The sequence below is a fragment of the Nanorana parkeri genome, unplaced genomic scaffold (genome assembly GCF_000935625.1).
Source record: "Nanorana parkeri isolate BGI_ZX_2015 unplaced genomic scaffold, ASM93562v1 scaffold749, whole genome shotgun sequence".
Classification (NCBI taxonomy): domain Eukaryota; kingdom Metazoa; phylum Chordata; class Amphibia; order Anura; family Dicroglossidae; genus Nanorana; species Nanorana parkeri.
The window spans coordinates 291,580-303,160 of NW_017307017.1; the positions used below are offsets into that span (position 1 = coordinate 291,580).

General features: G+C 40.5%; 1 protein-coding gene across 1 annotated transcript in view; it reads right to left on the reverse strand.

The window, feature by feature from the left end:
* Positions 1-11,581, reverse strand: part of CHKB (choline kinase beta) — a 35,089-nt gene that overhangs the window by 2,707 nt on the left and 20,801 nt on the right. The window contains exons 6-10 of the mRNA XM_018564412.1: positions 11,094-11,152; positions 8,937-9,024; positions 5,062-5,170; positions 3,293-3,390; positions 1,050-1,131 (exon numbers count right to left, since the gene is read on the reverse strand). Coding sequence (XP_018419914.1) covers positions 1,050-1,131; positions 3,293-3,390; positions 5,062-5,170; positions 8,937-9,024; positions 11,094-11,152 — 436 coding nt within the window. The remainder of the gene's footprint in view (positions 1-1,049; positions 1,132-3,292; positions 3,391-5,061; positions 5,171-8,936; positions 9,025-11,093; positions 11,153-11,581) is intronic.

Genomic DNA, 11,581 nt, shown 5'->3' on the forward strand with positions numbered 1-11,581 from the left:
GAATAATTAGAATATCGTGCAAAAGTAATTGCAGTAAGTACTGCAAAAGGGGCCCAAACCAAGTACTGAGTACATATGCATGCTTGTACTTTTCAGAGGTCCGATATTGTTCTATGTACAATCCTTGTTTTATTGATTGCATGTAATAATCTACTTTTTTGAGGTTGTGGATTTGGGGTTCTTGGGGTTTTCATGAGCTGTAAGCCATAATCATCACAATTATGACAAATCACGGCTTGAATTATCTTGCTTTGCATGTAATGAGTCTATCTCATATATTAGTTTCACCTTTTAAGTTGCATTAGTGAAATAAATGAACTTTGCACGAAATTCTAATTATTCGAGTTTCACCTGTATATATAAATTTAAAAAAAAACATGTTGTGAATAATGATACAGCGCAGACTTGCTTTTAAAAAGGCCTCTGCCTGGATATGCACCTTTTCTGCAGGCATGGCTCTGATGGTATGTAGATGAAGGGGCTGTCTCTTTTTGGCCGGTACTATAGGTATCATCAGGCACTACTGCAGAGGCACTCGACTATAGAAAGTGCTATGAATACTGCATGATGCGGTCAGGGTTAGGGCAGTAGAGAGCAGGTCTGTGCTCCATCTGAGATATGCGTGTGCCAGTATATATTTTATGATGTGGGTTGCGGGAATTTCCTGTTAATTTTGAAGTTTAAAATGTTTGATATCCATTTACTTTGCAGCCATCATCTCTTTTTATATTTAACAAAAAAAAATAAGCATTATATTGTGTTTTATTTGCACTAAAACATGTTCAAAGGTAATTTTTTCCTAAAATTTGGGTTTGATAAACAGCTGCAGTAGTGTCCTGTGAGATAAAAAAATTGTAATTGCCACCATTTTATTCTCGAGGGCCTCTGCTTTAAAAAATATAAAATTCTGGGGGGCATGTTTAAGTGATCTTCAGGCCTAAGAACATGCATTTGAACATATGTGAAAAAACAGTTAGCCGATACTAAATACAAAAGATCTACCTACCTTACTGTCTAGAATTTAAATGATGTATTAAGTAGATACTTACCAAGTACCCAAATGGAATAGTTGACATTTTTGCCTGCAGGATGGACCACAGACCCCAGAAGAAGTGTGAAGCCAAGGCAAACCTAAGACAGGCAAAATATGACAAATACTGGATATTAAGATTGTCAAAACACACCTTTATAACATACACTGTACATATTTAGTGATCACATTATTAAATACACCTACACATCAATGCAAATAGTTAAACAGATTATGTGGCTATATACAGAAAGCATGCATGGATCACTTGTTTGATCAAACATTAGAAATCGTGAAGATGTGTGATCTAAGACGCTGACAGTACAGTACATTTTGTTGCTAGACATGGCGATTGTGTTATATCCAAAAATGCTGACCTGGTGAGAGTCTTACATTCTACACCCTTCTCTAGAGTTTACAGGGAATGGCTTGCAAGGAGATAAACAGTCAAACTGACAGCTCTATGGGTGATGACACTTAGTTAATGAGGAGAATGGTTAGTCAGAAGTCCACAACTGCTGAAATATCTACCTCCTGGAAATGACATAACTTGCCACCGGGAAATGAAACAGAAGATGCACAGGGTGCTCCTCTGCCCACACACACAGCCCATAGGACAAATAGGGAAGAAGAGGCCTGGCAGTACTGGCTCCCCCCCAGTGAACTGAAGAGGGGAGAGGGCTTTGGAGCAACCGCTGCCTGTAAGAGTGGCTACAAGCAATTGGGGAACCACCACATGTGAACCCAGCAGAGACAACTCCTAAACCTGGGAAGGCAAGAGGAGACACACACCCAGGGACAGCACTTGGAGGCACAGCTCCGCACAGTTCCTGCCAGCCAGTAGGAAATGCTAAAACTGAGAATGGATGGATGGAGAGGAGCATCCTTTTAGTGTTTCCTGGGAATAGCGGGTGAAGCTACGCTTTGTCAGATGCTGTCCTGAAAGACAATCTGGGATATATCTAATCTTTACAACAGTGGCGTTTAGTGACATAGGGGTGGGAGGATGGGACCACACTGCACAGCAGGGAAACAGGCATCTTACACATCCAGGAGAATATTTTGAGTGCTAAACATTCTTCAGCCACCATAGCTCATAAAAACAGTAAGGATCCAAGTTACCACCCACTGGAGAGGTAAGTATTAAGTGAAAGTAAATATATACTGTACTGCAATTCCGCTTTTACTCTCAATATAAAAAGCAGATCTTCTAATGTTTAACAACAGGTTTACTTAAAAAATGGAATGTATAGTCTTCTCCAGGGGAAGGCAACATTGGCACCCCAGCTGTGATGAAACACCTCTAGGAGTCATGTGACTGTCAGTCTTTCAATGCCTCGTAGGGCTGGAGCTCCGAGGTAGATTTATACCAGGGGGTATTCAGGGATATTGAATAACCCTGGTCTATTCAATATCTTAAAGATATATACAGTATATACAAACACCAGCTTAATTTAAAAAAAAAGCCCATCAATGGGTGTTAATGTTTTAAAACCCTGTTTTCAATAGCATGGGAAAGCATGGGTAACCATGTTTACTTATTACTGTGCAGCGATACACAGTGATTGTGATTTACAGTCTCATCTCACAATTGTCTAGGAGTCAACTTAGTTAAAAAAATATCGTTTTAGGTCAGGTAGCTCTGTAGTTCTTCGTTTGAACCATTAGGTGGGGTTTGAGGTAACGTTTTCAGATATCCAGGCTCTCACTTTGCTACAATGACACCCTTAACGCTATGGCTCAGTCTGAAGTTTCAATCAAAGGGAGACAAAATGCAAGCAGTTACCCCTGTGCTGCTTCTTTAGCAAACCATAATGCTTTGGGAGTTTTGTTATGTACCAATGTTGATTTGTAAAAAAACAAACAACAACAACCCAAATTGGTCTAGAATTGTCTCCTTTTAATAAGCAGGGACACACAACAGTTCCAGGACTCAACACTAAGCTCCCTTTAGTGGATAATCTACAATTCTCTAAAATAAAAAGAAACAATTATTTTAAGGTAAACAGTGCAATAATAATAATAATAATAATAATGCTGATGTCACTTGGGCAACTCTGCTGCAGGTGATGTGTCACAGCCCAACACAAAAGATGAACTATACAAATGTACACTATACTTTCTTTTTACCATAAAGGAGACAGACATTACAAGATGGTTTTTAAATTAAAGATTACATGAAGGCAGAGAAAACAGGCAAATCAAAGGAAGCACTGTTGAGAAATACTGATAGACTGACTGCAAATCAATACATTTTCTTACCGGTTCACTTCAATAACCATTGCCTCTTCCTGAACACGCCGATCCTCCTCATTGAGCTCTGGATTACATTCCAACAGGTAATAGTGGAAAAAGTGGAGCTACCATGTCAAAAGGGTCACACAGACAGAAAAAAAAAAGCACAAAGTTAAAGTGTGACGCACCAATCACTATGCCAAAATGCAAGTAAACAGCCTTAGTCTTATTAACCCCTTCATGACTGAGCTTGTTTTTGGTTTCTGTTCGTAAATGACTGACACACTTTTGACATTTTTGCTGTGTGATTCTTCCACGTCAGTAATATACTTTCTTACAAAGTGCACCCACACATATTATATATTGTTTTTTAGAGGACAGATAGGGCTATATATTTATATCACATATGTGTGTCTAACGCCTCACTTAGGACAAATACAAATTAAAAAAAGAGGAAAAAACGTAAAAAAAAGTTTTGATTTGTAGTATTTTTTTTTAACAAAACCAGCACAGCTAAAAAAAAAAATGCAATACAGACATTCATTTATTTGTCCCTTATTTTTAATTTTTTTACACTTTTCACTATTTTTTTTTATTTATTTACACTTTTCACTTTTTTTATACTGACAAATTTTATTTATTTAATTATATCAGGCAGTCATTGTGAATTAATCTCACTATTACTGCTTGATAAATTAATACATTTTTTTTATTATCAGGCTGCTTCAAACTTCAGAACAGCCGATAATAAGTTAGTGACACTGATCCTGCAGCAGTTCAGGATTCAGCTGTCAGTGAATGTTTCAGAAAACTTAAACATTCTACTTTCAAGAATAGATACATTATGTGTCTAATACATAACATTTTGTATCTATTCTTGAAAGTCAAAAGATAAAAAAAAAAAAGCCAGTATAGCTTGAGAGAGATATCTCTCGATCTATACGAGCTGTCAGAATGCCGGCAAAAGCCGACATGTGTGTCTGCTTTGCTGTGACTCTCAGACACCCGATATTAAGGTATCGGGTGTCTGAAAAAGGTTAACCCTTTCAGTAATGGATCTCTAGATAGTTAGACATCCATTACTGAAAGGTAACCGCTGATTCTCAGCGGTTAGCAGCCTTCTAGTGCAGCAAATAACTCGTCACGTACAGTGTACGTGACGAGTCATTTGGTCCCTTTGTGGCTGGACGTACAGTGTATGTCTCCCGTCACGAAGGGGTTAAGGAACACGACATATGGGAAATTTTGTTGATGGTGACAATTCAATTGAGATGGGATAGCTAAAGTCCTCTAAAGTTATCCATAGAGTCGCTCTTGTGCTGCCTGACCCAAATAAATGTCTCTCTATCATTAGCTACAACGGAGCAGTATTTTTTGAGAGTGAAGGACCAACTATCAATAATAAATGTTTACTTTGAGCAATTCTTTTACTGGTGATATGTTGTCAGCAACAAACAATGACTGGTCACTTAACCCCAAGTAACAAGCATGGATATTGGTCAAGTATACATGCTATATAAACTGAGGTTTCTGAACCATGTTTTTGTAACTGGGTTTCCAACAAACAGCTTAGGGCTCTTTAAAGAGGAACATTATCCACCAATTTAAATGTCTCCCAAAACACTTACTCTGAAAACATGCCAATTGTCAAGGTTGCCAGCCCTCAAATGACTTGTACCAGGTGATTACCTGTGCAGCACCATGGCAACTGCAATCCAAATAGAGGCCAAGATGGCAGCTTCATTGGCTGTAAGGGATAGCAGGTTGTAGTTCCACATGAATTATTATAGATGTACCTGCTGCTGTCGGTCTGGGTAGTTGCTCAGTTCTGCTTTGTAAAATGGCCACTCATCATGTTGATAATTGTATACCCATTCACAGAAGTGATTCCCAATGTCAAATCCTCTGTAGAGGTTAAAAAGAGAAAAGATAGGTTTGTCATGCATAACAAACAATAGAAAAGCCAGAGCAAACAATATGGTGTTGCTCCCCATTCTTGACAAATAGACTGAACACCAGTTACTAATATGGACTCTAATAATGCTAGCAATGAATATTCCTGACCTCGTTCATTATCATTGGTGCTAGGAAACGTCTACTGATGCTGTCCAGGCATTGCAGCACATGACAATCTTATAGTCCTGCCAGGTCTACAATACATACATAAGTCTGCACAAGTAAGCTGTAGCTGAAACTCAATTTCTGGTTTCAACAAACGTTCTGAAAATAAGATAAGCTGTCCAAACAGCCCTTGTTGATGGGGAAACCTATGAACTGGGAGAGTCAGACCATTCTAACTCAAAAATATTTTGGATATAATTGAGCACTGGTTTGCTAAGTCAATAGGTCCATGCAAAAGGCAGCAGTAAATGTTAGCGTGTCTCACCAGTCAGTCAAAAATGTCACCAGTCAGCATGACCGGTCTATAGCCTTGCAATTTATGTTAACATTTTTTAGGGACAGATAGAGCTTTCTTTTGGAGGCAATCATCCCTGGGTTTTTTTATTTTTTACTATATAATGAAAAAGGTTTCCAAAAAAAATGTTTTCCCTACGTTGTGTTAAAAAACATTTATTCTTACCCATATTTTTGGTAAAATATAAGACACTAAACATGTCAAGCCTTAAAATTGCCACCACCTTAGAAAAACGACCTCACCGAAAATTGGCCATAGGCGACGTTTTAAACGCTTTAACTGCTCATCAGTTTAGTGTCATCAGTGATTAATGGCCCTAAAATTATTGTGAAGTTCGCGATGATATGTAACATGTGCGGCACAATAGGCGCAATCGTCATTTTTGCACGTAGGCGCACCCAACATATGTTTGTTTGTGTGTGTATGTGGGAGGTGGGGGACTTAAAAAAACCCAAACGTTATGCTTCTTTCATTTTTTTTAAACTTAACTTTATTGCTATCACGTAGTGGGGCTAAGAAGCCCCCTTTGTGAAACCCAGTTTACATGACAGATCCTCTTTATGGAGACATCAGGGGTCTCCAGGACCCCTAATGTCACCTAGGGACTCCCAGAGAAGCTGAAGAAGCAGAGATCTGCTTCACCAGCTTTTCCAGCTAGAGAGTGACAGCAGACTGCGGACGTGATGTAATATACATCACTTCCTGCATTCGGGGACGGAGAGGAGGTCAGAGGAAGATCGTGTACTGATCTCCCTCCGATCTCCTGTCACAAAGCAGCCGTGGCGGTCCCGGCCGCATCGGCCTAAAATGCTAAATAGCAGAGACAGTTGCCATTTATTTTATAGTCATTTTACAAGCACTGTTGTGGTGGTAGTGCACTCTTATACAGCAATCATCCTTCTTTATTTTGACTGCCCTAAACTGATGAAAGGTTACAGATACTCAGGGCTTGAAAAATCCGCTTGTCCGCTCGTCACAGACGAGAGGACGGCGGAGCCCGACGAGTAGCTTCCCGGCCGCCGTTGTAATTAATGGCAACTGTCTCTGCTATTTAGCATTTTCGGCATCTGTACTGATGTTTTTCTAATCCTACCACTAGGGTATCCTCTCTCGCTGACTGGATCATGCAGGGCGCAGAAAGTACCATGTGTGTATCTAAACAAATGTACAGGTAAAGGCTAAAAAGTCAGGAACATAATTACAATTGAGGGGGATTTATCAAGACTGGAACAGACAGAATACTGAACAATTGCCCATATTAACCAATCAGCTTTTCTCATCAGTTTGTTGAGCTAGGCTTTGAAAATAAAACATGGAAGCTGAAAGGTTGCCATGCTCAGCGGCCCCAGATTTTGCCTCCTACAGTTTTGATAAATCTCCCCCATAATGCTTTGTTTATAAACAAGCTGCCCATACAAGTGTATTAACCACTTGAAGACCAGGTGTTTAGACCCCCTTCCTGGCCAGGCCATTTTTCAGTGTTCAGCGCTGCAGTACTTTGACTGACGTTTATTCCGTCATGCAACGCTGTACTGAAATGAATTTTATACCATTTTTTGGGGACAGATAGCTTTATTTTGGTGGTATTTAAACACCACTGGGGTTTTTATTTTTTATTATAATTAGGAAAAACTACAGAAAATTTTGAAAAAAAAACGTTTTTTTTTACATTATGTTAGGAAACATTTATTATTACCCAGTTTTTTGGTAAAATATAAAAGATTGGGTCACATCGGGTAAATAGACACCAAACATGTCAAGCTTTAAAATTGCGCGCACCCGCGAAATTGCAGAAAAATACCATACCCAAAATTGGCCATAGGCGACGAGCCCTAGACTTATTGCTCTCACTCCGACGTTCGCGGCGATATGTGACATGTGCGGCGTAATGGGCGCAATCGTCTTTTTTGCACGTATGCGCCTCCGACGCATGTTTGCATGCGTGTAAGTATGGGTGGGGACTTTAACATTTTGTTTTTAGTTTTTTATGTGTAACTTTAAATTTTGGGGGGAGGGGGGTGGAACTTACATTTTTCACTAAACTTTATTGCTATCACATACGGGGCTAATTAAACTCCCCTATGTGATATCAAAATATGTGACAGGTCCTCTTTATGGAGACATCAGGGGTCTCCAAGACCCCTAATGTCACCTAGGACCCCCCAAAAGAAGCTGATGAAGCACAGATCTGCTCCATCAGCTTCTTTCCAGCTTCTGAAGCTGGAGAGTGACACAAGAATGCGGAAGTGATGTATTATACAACACTTTCGCATTCTTTCAGAGGAGAGGGGACCGGAGGGAGCTCGTGTAACGATCTCCCTCTGATCCCCTGTGACACAGGCGACATGCTGATCCCGGGGTCGCACAGAGCCCAGCGGAGCCCGGGATCAGCGGGACAACAGTGGGGGGGGGTTGGGCGGGGACCGCTCGGCACCCCATACACGTGATCCGCCAGCTCTACAGCCAGTGGATCGCTTGTATGGTAACAGGCATCGCTGCCTGTTTTTAAATAACGGCCATTTCCCGCTCGCCGAGCGGCGCGCGCGAGGGGGCGTTTCTGAGCCCGTTCAGATCTAGAGAGCTCCCGGCCGGCCGTTTTTTTACTACGGCCGGCCCGCAGGCAGTTAAGGACTCTCTGTTGGTACAATGGAGCTTTTTTCTTAACTGAAGTTGCACGCATATTATAATGAATCAACGTTGTAAATGCACTAGTACACAAATTTGTATTAAACCGATACACCTGGACTCCCTTGCACTAATGAATCCTCCATTCAGGATCCAAAGTGGGTCCCTTTCTGCTTTCCATTTCTTCACTAGTAATGTGGTTGTGCGGTTATACTTAGAGCAGACCCAGTTCACCCAAGCCAATTTAAAAAAAAAACAACTGTGACTGCCACCCCACCTCCTGACCCAATCAGTTGCACAGAGGCGCATTCCCCGCCCCATAGCTATACGTCACAAAGGGGCGAGGAATTCCCACGCCACAAATGTTTGAGTCAGAAGGGGGTGGCAGTCACAGTTCTGAGCAGACTTGGGCGAACACTGACAAACTGGGTTCGCACAAAGTCCAGACTAATCTCTATTCTTCACCAACTGAGTCATGGCTGGTGACAAGAGCTACGATATACTTGTTGAGGCTATAATAAACAAAATTGCACGTTAATACTTGTACACTGTAACCACATGGTGGCAACTGTGCAGCAAAAAAAAACAAAAAAAAAAAAAAAACACACTGCAAACATTGTTTAGCCTGACCTGTAATTGTAGCTGCTGTATTCAAAGTCAATGAGCATGAGCTTGTCTGACGGGTGGGATGAACGAGCTGACAGTAGCAAAATGTTTCCTAAAAGAGACAGAAACTTGTAATTGTTAAAGGGAAACGCCTGAACACACTAACATCTATGAAAAACAGGGTTTCTTGACTTTCTAAAATGACACATACAAGCAAATTTCAAGTACACCTACAGAGTGGACATGTATTGTCATTGAGTCATAATGTAAAAAACACTTTAGTTTCAAAGCCCCAAATACTTTGCTATACTATAAAGCACGGTAACTACTTTTACATTCACCCAATGCTGTTGTATACAGTTGTATAGAAGTACCCATAACCAGCTCTAATGCATAATTACTAGCATTCCTACATTGCACAATTACATTATTCAGAGTTTTAAGAAGTTCCTCATCAACTCCTGTGCCAGCACCTACATTACTGTATTCCAAGTATAGCTGACAGAGAACTAAATGGACATTCATTAAGCAATGATTCATGAGAGGTCTATGAAAGTGCACTTTAGACATAAGGCACAACTCTTAAATCAAGGATAAGGGTCTTTCTTTTAAAGAGGAACTTACCCTTTCAGCTGGGCTACCCCTGCACTCCAAGAGTTAAGTGCTCATTTAGTCTAGGATGCTCAAATAAAGCAAATACACTCACCTGATCCTCAATCTCATCAAACTGCTAGACCGGTCCGCACAACTTCTTCTCCCCCAGGCTCCGGCAGTCTTATGACGTGGTCACATCTAATGCAAGTCTATTGGCTTGCATTAGATGTGAGAACTCAGAGGGACATGCCATAGCTGGAGAGAAGGGGGCCCAGATAGCAAGCAATTGAGCTGTAAGTTTGAAAATGACTTGCTAAACATCACAATTTTGCTGCACAATTACAGCAAGTCTGCATTGCAAGTCTTCAGATCAACGTGCTTTGCAAAAGTGCTGTACACTTGCAGAGCTCTTGCCAAGACCTGCAGGACTCTTGCTGTAGACTTGCAAAGCAAATTTGCTACAAATTCAAAAAGTATCAACTAGAACTTGTGCTGCAAGTGTTCTGCAAGTCTACAACTTGCCAGGAATGTGTGCAGCAAGTTAATAAGAATTACAATTTAACCCTGCCACAAGTTTGTGCCAAGTTATCCTTGCTATCTGGGGAGAGAGGTGTTCGCAGGACCAAGGATCAGGTGAGTATTTCTGCGTTATTTGAGCCCCATACACAGAACAAGGACTTAACCCTGGCAGTGTGGGGGTAGCCCCACTTTAAGGGTAAGCCATGTGACAGCAAGTTTTAAATTTCACTGGACACAGCTGATAAAAAAAAAACCTCACTTTTTTGAAAAGACGTATGCTCATCCTGGCGTTTTAGCCTTGTGCAATGAGCCCAATGTATGTTTACTATTTAACTGGCTGAGAAGGAGAACACTGTATATGAACTAATAAAAAAGGTAAATACCTGTGAAGAAACTACTGCACAATAGAAGTGACCATGCAACAATCTAACCACACGTGGTGCACAAGCAACTGCATTTGTGTGAAAAGAGGTTGAAACCGTTTACTGCCAAGGACAGAAGGCTTACATCAGAACAGAACCACTTGCAGCTAGACAGCTCAGTAAGCCTTACCGTCCATGACACTGCTCACTCTGCTATAAGCTCATGGTCGACCCAACCGATCAGCTTTTGGAAGTTATTTGTGTGCACTAACAAATGATTTTACTATTGAAAATATTATTTTGAGAAACATTTGCGATCACAGGACCTACAAAATAAGTAGCACTTTTTTTTATTCTACTGGTCCTGCGTTTTAAGAAAATGTATGGTCTAGGAAGGGTCTATTACAAACTTGAAAGTAGAAAAAAAAAAAAAAAATGATGAACATTTGCATAAATGGTCTGGCCAGCTGAAGTCAAAAGTGGAGCACAAGACCTGCCAGCAAAAGGATGAAAAGGATGGAACATGTTTAAGCATGGTGCTACACAGTATTCCTTTACAGGGAGAACTGGTGAGGTTACCCAACACTCAAGCATGTCAGGTAAACAGAGGCTCAATCAGAGTCTGACCCTGTGGTTATGAATGATAAATATGCATTAGACCTTATTTCATTTCAGACCAATATATGAAAGGCACTAGTTTTCCTACCTTCTTGAACGTCGTTGTGACAGAACATTACAGGAGATGGAGTGGATTCCAAAAGAAGTCTGTACAAAAAGATTGGTGTGAACCATTAAACGAGGAATTATGTACTGAAAGAAGTATAAAAAACGCAGTAAGCAAGCACTTAAGAATCATCATTTGTCTATTTAATGGTCTACATGAGCATTGTTTCTGACCCCTGAAACTTAATATGTTAGGTTCAGTGAGTAATACTAGGAATATAAGCTAGGTTTTATATGAAATACTTTTTATTCACAACTATAGCAAAGTAAAAAAACATATATTGGCTGCCAATATTACAAACCAGGCATCATTGTTCATTAACCTTTCTGCTACCAGCAAAGTAAGGCATGCGCACTGGCAGTGGGCCCTTGTACACGGACTCCTGGTGGCTACTGTTTATCTGTGTAAAGTCAACTGTTAGCTTAATACTGGAAGCGATTCTGGCAGCTGTAAACATAAAAAGAGCCCCC